Source organism: Tursiops truncatus, chromosome 9, assembly GCF_011762595.2.
Source record: "Tursiops truncatus isolate mTurTru1 chromosome 9, mTurTru1.mat.Y, whole genome shotgun sequence".
Taxonomy (NCBI): domain Eukaryota; kingdom Metazoa; phylum Chordata; class Mammalia; order Artiodactyla; family Delphinidae; genus Tursiops; species Tursiops truncatus.
In genome coordinates this window covers 81913424-81928365 of record NC_047042.1, presented here as the reverse complement: position 1 = coordinate 81928365, position 14942 = coordinate 81913424, and the positions used below count along the sequence as shown (strand labels likewise).

The window sequence follows — 14942 nt, the reverse complement described above, 5'->3', positions numbered from 1 at the left end:
CCACGGAGGTGAGTGGCTGTGCTCTGTGCCCTCGACCAGAAAAGTCCTGTCTTTTGGAGTCTGTGCACCTGGTCTGTTATTGGGTTGCATGTTTTTTGTTTGTGGTTTTGTTGTGGTTGTTCTTTTTTAGTTTTTGTTTTTTAAATAATGTGGTGCTTGGTTTTTCTCAAGGATGATTTGTAGACTGGTGCAGAATGTGCTCTGAGCTTTGGGGGAATCCTTTAGCCTGAATAACTGGTGGCCTGCTATGGCCAAGCCGGGGCAGAGCTGACCCCAGGGATGGACGGGGGCCAGCCAGGCGGTGCCCTGTGACACACAAGCAGCTCTTCCGAAGCCCCTCCAGGACAGGCGACAGCAAACAAAGACCGAGGGGCAAAGGAAATTTATTTGGACTTTTTGCAACAAAAAAATTGTTTTATGTTACAGAAAAACACAATCGTTTACATTTTGGAAGCTTCACACTCTGGGAATGAGCCCTAGTGCCAGGTTTTGTGAGCAAAAGGCTTAAAACACCCCAGCCTGACTGGGTGGCTGTAATTATCAGGACTTATTTTCCAGAGCAGGTCTGACTCTGTCCATCACATGAGTCTCACTCTAGAACTTTTGACTCTTTCAGTAGCAAACATCTTTACCCCTGAAGTCCTCTTCAACATGACCCTTCCCCTCCCATCTTTCCATTCTCTGCCTTCCTTTGTAACTGGCTAATTACCCTGTCACCTTGGTGTCTCAGCACCAAAGCTTCAATAAAACAGCCTCCTCCCTCCAGGCAATTCACTTCCCTCACCTCCTGCAAAATGGGCCTCGGAACTCCTCTCTCCCAGCAAGCACTCCAGTTCTCCCTGCCCACCCCTGTTCGTATCTCCAGAGACCATTACCTGGCTCAAGGGACACGCTGGGGGGTCAGAGGACCTGGGTTCTAGTCCTGGTCCTGCCACCTGTCTGCTGTTATGGTCTTAGGTATCTTCTTACTTTTAAATTCTCAGCTATCCTGCTTCAAAGGGATGTGGCATCACAGTAATAGATGCTGACGTGCCCTGAAAAGTAAAAATGCTACTGAGTGCAAGCAGGATTAGCCTGTGGGTCCTGGGCACCTCCCTCCTCAGCTCAGCGTTTCCGACCTGCTGAGGACCGCACTGTGTCTCAGCTGCTCAGTTGCCATGGTGAAACGACAGCCTCTGCACGCTGTTGAGTGGGATTTTACCATCTGGAATGGAAGGTCCCTGAGGGTAGGGCTGGATTTAATATTTATTTGGTGAGGTTCTCAGCCACGGCACCAGTGGGGGCTGAGCACAAGCAGGTGCTCAATCTTAAAACTGGTTGCTTAGATTCCAATTTCCTTGGGCAGATCCACCTCCTGTAATGCGATGACTGCATCACAGTGACAGGATGGTGGGAAACCCAAGCCCCCTCGTTTGTTCTACTGGACATGACCTCTAGTGAGAAGGGCGCTGCTGGAGGCTGGTCCTGGGGTCCTGGGACTCACTGACCCAGTGTTGACCCAGGTCTTGGGACCATCTGCTAAAGCCCACAGACCCCCTATAGATTTCACCCTTCCACTGGAATAAAAATCCTTCCCAAATGGATGGGAAACATGGCCTTGCTTTGGGTGAGCATGCAAAACCCAAGTAGGGACACTACCATGTTATAAACCCGGTGTGGGATCAACCCAGACCATTCGAAGGCCCATGCCAAGGACCCCTGCTCTGGGGATCCCTGTCTCCAATGTGGGGTCCTCACTACCTGATAAGCAAGACCACTCTCTAGCGGTCAGAGAAGGCCAGAGCCCACCACTGCCCCAACAATCTCCAGCTTCCGCCCCCTCACCACTCTGACCATGGGCGGCTGGCGAAACACCACAACCCTCCTGAAGGAGTCATCGCCTCTTCATGAAAACCACGAAGATGAGAAAATGACCTCATCCCACCCAGAGAGCCCATCAGACAAACGTTATTCAGAAAATACATTCTGGATTCTTCCACCTCCCACCAACACGTTCCCTACCTCCCGTTGCACACGGCTATACGTTACACTTGACAAAATTCATCTTCTTTTAAAAAATAACCTGGCATGTTGAGATCCATTCAGGGCAATGCCATTGCAAACACTGTAATTTAAAGTTAGTCACAGTAGGACTTCCCTGGTGGTGCAGTGGTTAAGAATCCACCTGCCAATGTGGGGGACACGGGTTCAAGCCCTGGTCCGGGAAGATCCCACTTGCCGCGGAGCAACTAAGCCCATGCGCCACATCTACTGAGCCTGTGCTCTAGAGCCCGTGTTCCGCAACAAGAGAAGCCACCGCAATGAGAAGCCTGCGCACGGCAATGAAGAGTAGCCCCCGCTCGCCGCAACTAGAGAAAGACCACCCGCAGCAGCGAAGACCCAACGCAGCCCAAAAAAAATAAAAAATAAAAAAAAGTCAATCACAGTAGAAACAAAGCCAGTCTCTAGAAAACTGACTTGAGGACCCTCAAGTCAGTCAAAATGGGTTTGCCTTGGTCAGGCCCATTGATGGGACTGGAAACAGCACCCCAGCAGCATCCTGAGCCCTGGCTGACCCCAAAGAGCCTGGAAAAGCTGGTGTTTGGCTTCAAATCCATCCAGAATAAAATGCATAATAAATAAATAAATGCTTCCAACTTGTGTTGCGTGGGAGTATCCAGCTGTGTGTGCCTATAGCCTTCACGATGCTCCCCGGATTTTCAGAGAGAATCTTGCTTGATCGTGCAAAGGGTCTAAAATCACCCCGGGTCACGGTGAAGCATGCAGTGAGAGGGAGATGGAACAGGGAGGAAGACGTCTATGAAAATCCCAGGTCTAGTCCACTGTTTGCTGGATGGGCCCTCCTTCCCGGTGGGCACGGAACCATGTATTTATATCTCTGGTTTCCTGCCTTGGAGTTTTCTGCCTTTGGAAGAAGAGCGGCTTAGAGGAGTGACAGAGAAATGACCCGCAGGCCTGCATAAAGGATGTCCACACAGGCTCTCTTCTCCTGCAGACACCTGGAAGCTCAGGTTTCTTCCCTCAGCTTTGGGAAGAGAGGCTTTCAAGGCTTCAGCACCCAGGGCTGAGGTCCAGCTGCCGCAGCATGTCCTGCAGAGACCCCTGCAGCCTGCTCAGGGCCACCACCTCCGTGGAGTAGAGGGAGGCTTCCAGGACGCCGCCCAGGCTCTCCAAGGTCTCCAGGGCTCTGGCCTGGGGCAAGGGGCAGCTCTTGGAGGAGGCCAGCAGGTGGAGAAGGTCCCGGAGGTTCTCCAGGTCATTAGATATTTGGATCACATTTCTGGAAGGCAGACTGGTGAGGATCTGTTGGTAGATCGCCAATGTCTGGTCCATCTTGGACAAACTCAGGACAGGGGTGAGCCCAGGGATGAAGTCCAAACCAGTGACCCTCTGTTTGGAGGAGACGGACTGCTATGCAGGAGGAAGGGGAGAGCAAGAGCTCAGGGGAGAGAAGTCAGCTCCGCAAAGCCCCTGGCCCTTCCCGCGAGCGTGGAGGTGTCTCCTTTCCCCCTTCCGCACCATCCTGCCTAGGCCCTTATTTCTTGTGCCCACGTGGCTGCCAAGCCTCCAAGCTGGTCTCCCGGGCTTCTGTCTTCCTGCCCTTCCCAAACCACCCTGCCCTCCACTTCCAGACCAGCTTTAGCAGGCCGTTTCCTCTTCCAGATGCCTCTGCTATAGAACCAGCCATGACTCCCTATTTCTTACTTACTGACTTAAGTCTCTTCCCCAGGCATTGAGGTCCTCCAGACATGCCCCTCCCCAACCCTTCCACCCACAAAGGACGCCTTCCTCCCAGACAGGCTCTCCACGAAGTCTCCCCCCCTTAGGGATCAAGGTCCCGTCTCACTCCTCCACTCCAATAACTCTGGTTACCAGGAGGGGCTCTCCCCCTCCCCCGCTGCCCGCAGCGCTCACTGCCTGCACCACACCTGTTGGGACACTCGGGGTCTATCATGTGCAGCTTGTTGAATGACTATTTTGAAAGCAAGGAGACTTAAGCGTTTTTCCCTATGAAATGCTCAAGACGCTATCTAGTTCTGAGCTGTCCCTGCTTCCGGCCACCTAACGGCTCCCTGGCTGCCCAAGGCTACTGTTAGAAATCCAGAGAGGCCAGGAGATGTGGAAGTCTCTGGATTGCTCCATGCAGGTGGACAAGTTGGCTTTTAAGGCAGGGGAATATCAAAAGCCACGTCTGAAAACCTTTGAAGAGGGCATGCTCTGTTCTGGTTCTGCAGGAGGGGTGTGTGTGTGGGGGGGCGGTCACTAGCTTTATCTAATTTAATCTTGAAACGACCTTGTGAAGACTATTAAGGTAGTCCTAGTATCTAGATGAGGAAACCAGGGTTTAAAGACATTGAGGGGCTTAACTAGCTTAAGATTTTACGGATAGAGAACAGAAGGGCGAGGATTCACACGTAGCCTTCCTAATTCTAAACGCCGACCTCATCTGGGAAGTGGCTGAAGGTATAGGCTTGTGGACCCCAGAGAAAAGACCCAGGGGACATTGAGAGCTGTTTGCAAATACGTAGAGGGTTGTATGTGAAAGAGGGCTTGATAGGCAGGACCAGCAGTAATGAGGAGACGCTTCGCAGGGTCAGCGTTCAGCTACCAGCCAGGAAGAATGCCTAATGATTAGAACGGTCTAGAGATGTGTTGGAGGCCCAGAGGGGGCGCTGCTGGGGCTCTGGTCACCTGCCAAGGGGACACCGGACCGTTATGCTCTGGTCCTGGGCACTAGGATTCCAGTCTGGGAGGAAGGGGAGTGAGGAGGTGGGAGGCAAGGGGAGATCAGGAGAGCAGAGGCAGCTGTCCATGCGGTAGGGAGGCGTCCAGGCCGCCAGGCCCCTTGCGCGAGGCTGCACGGCCTCGGCCAACCTCTGAGGTCCGGTTTCCCCATGGGCCAGCCACGGTTCTACCTCGTCTCCCAGGCCCTCCCTACCGTGTGTGATATGTCATTGATCCTGGTGACAATCGTCTTGATGAGGGTTTTGGTGTCATCCTGGACTTTTCGGATGGGCACGGCTTCAATGTAGGACAGATAGGGCCAAAGCCACAGGAATCGGCACAGGGGTCCACAACGCATTTTTCTTCCCGGGATGTGCTTCTGGGGCCTGAAAACAGAAGGAACCACACGTGGCATGTCGCTGGGATCTCAGCGAACACCCACAGGTCACGTGACCAACCACATTCTCAGATGCGGCTAAAAACGAGATTTGCTTTCTGCTTGTGGTTGTCATTTCCTCAAAGACAATTCATTGTCTAGAAATACAGTAATGAAATGCATTCCCTTGGGGAAAGGCATGGCCGCATCAAGGAAACCACGGTGAGGTGTGCTGTAGACCGCAGAGCAGGAAGACAGGGCATGAGTAAACGGACGGGCTTTTAAGGTATGGTTTGAATCCAGCCATTCACTAGCTTCATGACTTCAGGCATATCCTATAACCGCTAAAAACTCCTGCCTGCATCCCCTGCAATATACCTATCGCCAGGCTTTTATGAGGATCAAATTAGATAACGTGTGTGAAAGAGCTTTAAAGGTGTTGTGAGGTCCATTACTACCCTATTATTAGAGATCGTGTTACTGTCCTCTCCATTAACTCTCTCATGCCATATTTCCATGATGGCATTTATCACTGGCTTTATTACTTCCTTTCTCTCCCACTGGGAGCCTGAATCCAACCGGCACTTATGGAAGGTCTGATAATACGTCAGATGCAGTGCTGGGCACCAAGGATGCCACAGTGGACAGCAGATGTTCTCTACTCTCAAAGTGCTTACAGTTGAATAGGAGAGATAAACAGGTAAACACGCCATCCCAATGCAGGAAGAAAGAGCTCTGCAAGAAGGACAAGATTTTGTGGGAATACAAAGGGGGGCTCCCTGGAAGAGGTGTCACCTGAGCTGGGTATTGAAGGCCAAGGAGGGATCAGGAAGAGTATAAACTGGTTGCATAAGTGGCCAAGAAAACAGCCGGTGCAAAGGCATGAAGGCAGGAAAAAGTATATAACACGTTCACCCAGAATGTCTGAAACTTTCAAAGTCATGGAACCATGGATTCTAACAATAATATGCATGCAGATCCTTGATTAAGCAGCAAAGTTTTAATGAGATACATGAGGCAAAAGGTAATCAGGTTAAAGGTATGAGTCTGTGGCCAATGATCCATGCTAAGTATGTGTGGATGAGCCTGAAATAATGATCAAGAGTAAGTAAATGTTAGCACGAAGGTCCTGGAGATGGCAAAAAAGTTCATCTCTGCTTTTTGTGTTCTGCCTCATCTGGGTCTTGATAAGAACAGGTAACACATTTTCTGTCCATAGGTGGCAATTTAGTATGATTCATATTCTGGCAATATAATAGAAATAAGCAGTCTTGGGAATTCCCTGGTGGTCCAGTGGTTAGGACTCGGTGCTTTCACTGTGGTCGCCCAGGTTCAATCCCTGGTTGGGGAACAAAGATCCTGCAGGCTGCACAGTGCAGCAAAAAAAAAAAAAAAAAAATCTGTTTCTATATTATAAAGCTTGATCAAAGGTATTTTTAAAAATTAATTAATTTGTTTTATGGCTGCGTTGGGTCTTTGTTGCTGTGCGCGGGCTTTCTTTTGTTGTGGAGCACGGGCTCTAGGTGCGCGGCCTTCAGTAGTTGTGGTGCACAGGCTTAGTTGCCCCACGGCATGTGGAATCTTCCCGGAGCAGGGATCGAACCCGTGTCCCCTGCATTGGCAGAGCAGATTCTCAACCACTGTGCCACCAGAGAAGTCCTGTTTTTTTTAATCTGAATTTTACCGAAGGGGAAAAATGAGACTCAAGAAGATGCGCTAACTTGTCCAAAGTCAAACAAGTAAGCGGCAAAGCCAGGATTCACAGCCAAAGCTGCTTCACCCAGAAAGGCTGGGCGCTTTCTACCCTACCCCACCAGTTTCTCCAAGCTTTAAGGGAAAGCCCAAATTACAAGGCACTCCAATGACCAACCAAGGGCAGCTCCTGAGACCATGGCATTCGGGAAAAAACACCCTGCTCTATTCTAGGATGAAGCTATGAGATTGTACCCCTGTAGCAACTTCATGTATGAAAAATACTAAGTAATTCGGGAGGGGGCATGTCAAATGTTTTTGTGCTTGTTCTCTCTCCTAAAAAGTTAATACTGCTTCTATTAACTCCTTATTCCCTGAGTAAACATGCCCACCAAATGTTTGAGGAATAGAGTTAAATAGTGCTAACCCCTCAGTGTGATTCCATGAAACCCTAGCAAAGGTGGAAGCACAGTGGTTAGGCCCCAAAGCTTCATCAGTGGGCTCTGCCCTTATTAGCTGTGTGTATCTGGGCAAGATATTTAATTCCCTAAAGCATCAGTTCCCATCAGTAAAATGGAATGGGGAATCACACCACCTGGCTCAAAGGTTAATTGAAATGAACCTGTAAAGCCCCTGCCCATTGTGTGTGTGTGTGTGTGTGTGTGTGTGTGTGTGTGTGTGTAAGGGTGAGGGTTGGGGGCAGGGGGAGTAAATATCAGCTTTTTTTGAATTGTGTAGTTACTCGGCAGCGCTTGGAATGCTCTGGCAGCACTACCTGTAGCCAACCCTGAATCTAGCATTAGGCCCATCGCCTCGCCTGGGCCATCTCAAGAGGGTGCCTGGTATTTCTGGGTCCTCCCCCTGCAGTACAAGATAGAGTGGTAAACTTTTCTAGGATTTGTGTGTTAATGACACCCTCCTTCCCAAGAGAATTTATTACCAGATTAACTCTGGTCATAGTCACTCTCACATAATGGCCACCCTTTAATACCTGAGTGGAAAAACAGTTTTACTAGCTCCCTCTATCACCACGGATAACATGCTTCAGTGGGCGCTGAAAATAAATCATAGTTCCTTGAAACGTGGAATTGAGGAACTGCTGCTGAGTAAGTCTGCCTAAGAGGAGAGGCCAGGGTTAGGGGAGCTCCCTGGAGGGGCTGCAGAGAGAACTTGTAACAGGCCCATCTGAGATCAAAGTGATGGGGAGACCCTGGCCAACAGGCACACACAACATGAAACACACATGCTCACACACACACATATCAACACATTAACCCTTTAGTGAAGGCTCGTGATTGTCTCCAGTACCTATTGCCTCTTCGCAATTAGTAGCACATCCAGGTTTAGATAGAGGTGTGGCCATTCAGAATAAATACGATATTTCCCAGCCGGTGTGGCGATGCGACTAAATTCTGGCCAGCTGAATATAAGCAGAATGCGATGGGGCAGCTCTTGTGCTGTGTGCTTCTGCCCCTCCCTTTTCCATCCCTTCCTCCATCCTGATGCCTGAACTGTGGTTGTGGCAGCTGGCATTCTGGTGCTTCTTGGGTCATGAGGACGAGGGCCTTACCGTATGAACACTGGAGTAGGGAGCTGGAGGGGGCCAGGTCCCTGAGGACTTGCTGCAGGCGAGATGACATGCATGGGCCACCTACCTCTGAACTTGTACTGAGTGTGTGAGAGACATAACCTCTGTCTTGGTTAAGACACTGTTATTTGGGGTCTCTGCTAAGTGCAGCCAAACTTAATGCTAATTAATTTATACACCCAGACACGGGCAGACGTCAAGTTTTTCTTGGTTCACCTGAATGTCAGTACCTGGGTGGGGCCTGGCGGTGGCCCGAGATTTTGGGTTTGGGGGGAAGGTAAGAGCAGGGTCTGGGGATTGGGTAGGGGAGGGATAATCCAAGATAGCAACTACAGCTTCACGGAGCACAGCACCTGACACATACTAGTTACTCAATATCTGTTTGATGGTTGACAGCTAACATGTATTGATCACCCACTGGGGGCCAGGGACAGAGATAAAGAGACATGCAATCGCAGAAAAGTGGGATCAGGAGTGGGGACAGTCGGGGCTGAAGACTGGTGGTTCTCCCAGGAAGCTCAGGTAGTACACCACAGTATTCGGCGTTGTTAACTACTTACATATATTATTTGTTAAAAATAAAAGTAAAGAGCAAAACTGTGCTCTTAAACAACTGGTTTAAGAATTTACCTAATTAACTACAATGCAGGGAATTGTAAAGAGATAAAATGCCTTGGATAACTCAGGGGAGGAAGTCGTGTGTAAACTTATGAGCTCTAAAGCCGAGCTATGTTTCAGTTGGAGCATAGGACCTTGGGAAAATTTGCTAACCTCTTGCAGACTCAGTTTTCTTAGCTGTAAAATGGGGATGAAACAAGTCATAATTCCCATCTGTGGCTGAAACGAGATAATGTATGTAGAATGCTTGCTCTGTGCCTGGCACGTGGCCAATCCCAATACATGTTAGCTGTTGTCAGCATTATTTCCAGCTAGGGAGTCAAGGAAACATCTTGGAGGAGGTGGCATTTAATAAGGGCCCTGAGAATGGGGGGGAATGGGTTTGTGAAGGTGGAGGAGAGGGGCACCCCCAGCAGAGGTCTCAGAAGATGGTGGCTCTCAGCTGGCACAGGAGGTGTGATGGGGGGACAGGGAGGGGTGGGGCTGTACCACCTTGGCTGTGCATGGAGGCCAAGCTGTTTCTGTGGAAGCGAGGAGCTCTGATCACTCCCAGGCTAATGCTTTCAGCACAGGTGACAAAAAGGACGGAGATGAAAATTGGGAAAGGCCACCCACCCACTTCTCCACAGAGCAGCTTGCCTCCGCCTTCCCCAGGAAGCTGGCCGCCTCCAGACGTGAGCTCCCTCCCCTCCCCTCTTGTCCTGGGGGATGCAGCAGACGAAGTGGGGGCCTCTATGTCAAGGTGGGGGGGCGCTTCTCTAGACTCAGGCTAGAAGGTTGGCTGGCCCCAGGGCAGGCCTGCCCACAGCCTTTGGATTCCAGCAGTCAGAGGGGAGATGGGGAGAGCTCTGGGTCACAGAGGCCTTTGCTGGTGGAGGCTGCCAGCTTTGAGCTATCCAAACTCCTCTGCCTTCTCCCGGTAGAAAGTATCAGAGGTTAGTAAGGGCACAACCTTCTCTCTTCCTTCTTTTCTCCAGCCATCAGGTTTTTATACCTCTCTCTCCAGTAGTCTTTGGTATACTACTGTGAATTAAATTCAGGTGATGTGGTATTTACTGTTAATTTTACGGAAAAAACTTTGGACAGTCAACACCCTCTCTCTCCCTGTAGAAATCCTTCCTGTGGGCTCCCTCGCATTCTTCCCTCTCAGCCTTCCTTCCTTCCTTTCTCCCTAACTCCAAGTTGGAAGGGACTTGAGGATGGGGAAAGGACAAAGGATGAACAGACAGAGAAGGCTGGATCCTGATCCTTCGAGTTACTCAGAATCCAGTGGAACAGATAGAAGCTTAAACGACTCATTTTAACACAACGTGGTGAAGGTTACAAGAGAAGGAACGTGGAACTGGGGGATCGTGGGGAAAGGGGGTGACTCTGGGGAGGCGAGGAGAGCTTTGCACTGAGACCTGAAGGACAGGAGTTCCCCAGGGGGAAGAGAGCAAGCAGGGCCTTCCAGGCCAAGGGGACAGTGTGGAGCTGGGGGAAACCATGGTGGGTTTGGGAGAATTCAATATGGTAGAAGGGTAGAGTATGTGAGGCTGGAGAGCTAGAATGTCCCGGGCTTGATTCTATGTGTAGCCGGGACCTTTCGGGGAATCTGCCCTGCTCAGGACACACACACACACACACACACACACACACACACACACACACACACACACACAGAGACACGAATCCTGGAGGCCATGTTTGCATGAGCAGTAGTGGGCAAGAGAATCAGAATACTCTACTCTTCCCTTTCCGTGTCCCTTCCTCCTCCAGCTCCTGATTGGGTCAATTAGCGTATCTCCTGGTAATTTAAAGTAGTGCTCCGAGGAGTCCAGTTTGCCTCTGATGAGGACTCAGAAGATCAAGGGTAGCCATGGTTGGCATCACATGCATGGAATAGCTAAGAGAGACCAGGGTCCATCCAGCTGCTGAGAGGTGGATTACGGTCAATGCCTGGACTCTTTCTTGGCCTTCTTCCTGGTTCCTGACCTTGTTGGTTCTAGGCTCTCCCTGTCCTTAGCCTCCAGTGTGAGATACTCTTCCACACATACTACTCACTTGAGTAGCTTTCAACTTTCTGAATATATTTTTTCATCCAGGAGACATATAGATACACACATGTAAGAGAAACAAGTGTCAGGAAATAAAATTCACCTTTACTATGGGGGATGCACTCTTGAGAGTCTCCGTTCTGTTTTTTAAATGTTGGCTGCAATATACAGTTGAAAACACTGAGCTAACATGAGTGGTTTTCTCTTATTTGCAACCAGAAGGCTGGTTGAGAAATCACGTTAACATACTTAACTGGTAGCCAGAATGTGGGTGCGAGGGGTTATATTCTTCCCGTTCATCAGAAACTACCCTTAGATTTGATCTCATCAGGGATAACAAATAGGTTTCAATTCCCGTGTCAACTCTGATCAATGTTTAGCGGTTCCTTGGAGTGCTGAGTGGAGATGAATCTGAAGCTCCATCCAGTCTCAGAGGGAGAAGGTGCCGTGATCAATTAGTGATGTCTGCCGGGTGCAGGAGTGGTGGATATGCCACTTGTTCAGCATCTCCTAAGGGCCTGGCACAGAGCAGGTGCTCATTAAATTTTTGTTGAATGAATGAATGAAATATTTCCCATCCCTGATCTTCATTGTCTAACAAGGTTAACCTACCTCTACAATGGTTTACCTGCTCCCATTTTAAAGTCACGATCTAGAATTCACTTTTGCCCAGCAGGAATTCCTAAGAAACTTTCTTAATGAAGACGGAAAATGTTTCAGCATCCTGGTCTCCTTTTCATGGGGACTTTGGTCGGCTTCCTGCATCCCATAGATGTCCTCTAGTACCACATAGGTCCCTATTCCCTTCAGCTTCCTGCGTCCTGCTCCATCTTAACTATTGTCTCAGATGCTCCCTGCCTTGGTCCCATTCATCAGCTTGGCTCTTCCTGCTGTGCTCTGAGCCTCCTGCCCTTCTCAGAGGTCTCTGCTCTGCCCGGCTAGTCTTCCCTGTGGTTTCCCCCCTCTTCCCTGGCACCCCCAGCCTGGAGCACCCCAGAGTACAAACTCAATACGTGCCCAGATGGGGATGAACTCTTCCAGGGGATGGATGAGATATCGGCATTGACACCGATCGCTCCAGAGAGCTGACAAATTGAACAGGAAAGACTGTAAAATGCACTCTGCTGAGAAGCAAGGCACGTTTGTCGTCACACATGGAGTAGTGCAAAGGCCTCTGTGGGCCCAGTCATCAGGTGGGTTGTTTTTAAGCAGAAACCGCCTCTCTTTCTACTTCTCTGAGACAGCTGTGTGGACAAAGAAGAATTTCAAGGCTCTCGCTGGCAGGCTACAAGGGAGCTGTCGCCACTGGACTCCTACTGCTGGTGGGAACAGGGCCTACTGACTGACGGATTGCAGGAGAATTTGGCTCGGTTTTCCTTTAAATTACATGCATGTGGTTGAAGGATGCACATACCACAAGGACACCACCTCCCTGGAGGCCTTCTCTCTCTCTGCCCCCCACTGACCCCCACGTTCCCCTAGGTGGCATCGAGGCTAGAGCGGGGACAATGACCCAGGTTCTGTGAAGAGAGCTCTCCCAAGCGGCCACCTCCGTACCCTGCATGAGCCACTCAGACACAAGAGGCATCCGCCTGGGGCTGACAGGCGGAATTCACTGCAATCTCCCTGGCTCTGTCCTTGGCGATTGGAGCCATTTCCTGGAATGGAGGGGGGAGGAAAATATTTCCCCCAAATACTAAGAAGAGTTATTTTGGGCATAAGATGTGCAAAATAAGACAAGGACACTCCTTTGGCCAACATGGAAACGTTCCCCTCAGCCCAATGTCCTCAACTGCTTGAAAAGGAAAGAACCGAATCACACCCACTGTTTTTCTCTTGCCTTTTCCCCCTGCCTACACGAGAGAACGGATCAGCAAGGCCTTCCCGCTCAGGAGGGCGTTAGTGTGGGAGTGACTATGATTCTGTTCACCGTCCTGGTGGGAAAGAGACTGGATACCCTCTGTCCCACCAGTGTCAGCTGACCACTGCCCGCCTCAGAGCTCTACAGAGCAAACACCAGAGAGCGGACAGAGGTCAGTGCGGGGAGTCATCCAGCTCGTGCTCCTGGGGTGGTGTCTTCAAGTCCCTGCCCTCTGCCCTGCCTCCCCTGCAGACTACCTTCTCATCTCCTCCAAAGCTGCTAGTCTCAAATGACCACCAGGGGACTTCCCTGGCGGTCCAGTGGTTAAGACTCCATGCTTCCACTGCAGGGGGCTCGGGTTCCATCCCTGATTGGGGAACTAAGATCCCACACGCTGCACAATGCAGCCCCCAGAAAACACAAACAAACAAACCAAAAAACCCTCAAATGACAACCAGGCCACCATGTCACTCAATTGAACTGTGTTTAAGAATTCACTTTTCCCAAGTGCCACACCTTTAAGCTAGAGAAACTGGAGTGTACAGGCAAACCCATCCACAATGAAATCTGAAGCAGCCGGGAGGGAAGGCGGGCTATAAGCGAGGCTGGTAGGTCTCACCTGCCAATAGTGTGTCTTTATCAGTTTTGGCTGGAGAGATGGTAACCGTGAGAAAAGTGTAGCAGGCCTTTCCCACGACCTGCTGTTCTGTTGCCCCAGAGAAACCCTATTTTATCCATAATGTAGAAGGCAATTCGCACAGCTTTGAGGCCAGATATGGTGAGATCCAGCATAATTTCTTTGGGAGATTTGAGTTCTTCCTGACAGTTTTTCTGCCCATCTCTACTACCTCGTCCCTTCCTAGGTCCTGAGCTTCATACAGCCCCTCGCATTCAAAAGTCAGAAACCCGGCTGGAAAATGATGCCTGAAATCTCACCTGCAGAGCAAGGCTTCTCCTCGGAAACTCAAAACCCTCCTAACTCGCACTCCTCAGAAACTCAACGCACGTCCCCTGCACATGGCGGCGGGGTACCCTGACCTTTGCGGGTGTGCTCAAGGCCATTTGCAAAGCATCTCAGTGACAGGGCTGGCGGCTCTGGCAGTCTCCTGGGGCCCTGGCTGGCTCCGTGAGCTCAGATTCCCGCCCCGAGGGCATAGGTGCAGCCCAGCCCCAAATCCAACGCTCCCGGCTCCCAGCCGCCTTCCCTCCGGTCAGAACTCTTGTGCAAAGTTACCACAATCCAGAACCAAGCCGTCCGCTCTGCCCTTCGCCCGCCTCAGTTTCCCCAGGATGGGGTGACCTGTCAAGAAAGACCAGCGGAGAAGGAGAAAGGAGAGCGCCGGCTCTTACCTCGCAGCTGCTGGCGCCGCGATTCCTCGATTCCTCTGAGGCTCCATGCCTGCCCGCCCCTCTTATAGACGCCCGAGCGCAACTTGCGCAACTGCCCGGCAGGCTCCGCCGCACCCCGAGCGCCAGCTCCCGCCCTGTCGGGCGCAGGGTCTCGAAGGAGGGACTCCGCTGCGCCAGGAGCCCCGCGTGCACCCTCGGGTACCGCCTGAAAAGTTGGGGGCGGCTGGCAGGAGAAATCTTCGAGGTGGCGCCAGCGTCGGCCTTGCGGGCCTAGGGGCGCGGGCGCCAGGGACAGGGCGGCGGTGAGGAGTTCTTCTGAGCCGGCTGTGGGCTCGGACGGCGCCCTTGCTGGTCGGTGGTGCGCGGACGGCGCGGCCCAGCAGCCAGCTCCGCTGGGCGGCGGCACCCCAGGGCCCTGGGCGCCTGGGAAGCCTCGGGTTAGCGAGAGCGGCCCGCCGTGCGCCAGGCCTGGGAAAACACACCTGCAGTGATGATGGTGTGGAGGGAATAAGGAAAGCCAGGCTCACACGGTCTGGAGGCAGCACTCATGCTGCATTGGAGACTTCCTAACGGGAGCATGCTCCCCGAAGTCTCCTGTGCTCCGCCGGGACTGCAAGGGTCTCCTTTGTTCACCGCTATACCCCCGGTTGATAGCCTAGTGCATTGCACAAAGTATTTAATTTCTAAGATATATTT

The 14942-nt window shown here is 51.3% G+C and overlaps 1 protein-coding gene across 1 annotated transcript; it reads right to left on the bottom strand.

Moving 5' to 3' along the window:
* Nucleotides 1–346: 346 nt before the first annotated feature.
* On the bottom strand, nt 347–14659 carry LEP (leptin). Its single transcript, XM_033862730.2, has 3 exons — nt 14247–14659; nt 4940–5111; nt 347–3411 (listed from the first exon to the last, which is right to left on the bottom strand). The coding sequence occupies exons 1-3, from the start codon at nt 14291–14293 to the stop codon at nt 3052–3054; spliced, it is 579 nt and encodes a 192-aa protein (XP_033718621.2). The 5' UTR covers nt 14294–14659; the 3' UTR covers nt 347–3051.
* Between the last annotated feature and the right edge of the window lie 283 nt (nt 14660–14942).

Bases quoted from the DNA above. Each gene is read 5' to 3' on its own strand.
- LEP (XM_033862730.2), bottom strand. From the start codon at position 14,293: ATGGAGCCTCAGAGGAATCGAGGAATCGCGGCGCCAGCAGCTGCGAG. The intron at 5,112-14,246 runs GTAAGAGCCGGC...TTCTGTTTTCAG, and splicing joins GCGGCGCCAGCAGCTGCGAG to GCCCCAGAAGCACATCCCGG. The intron at 3,412-4,939 runs GTAGGGAGGGCC...CCTCCTGCATAG, and splicing joins TCAATGACATATCACACACG to CAGTCCGTCTCCTCCAAACA.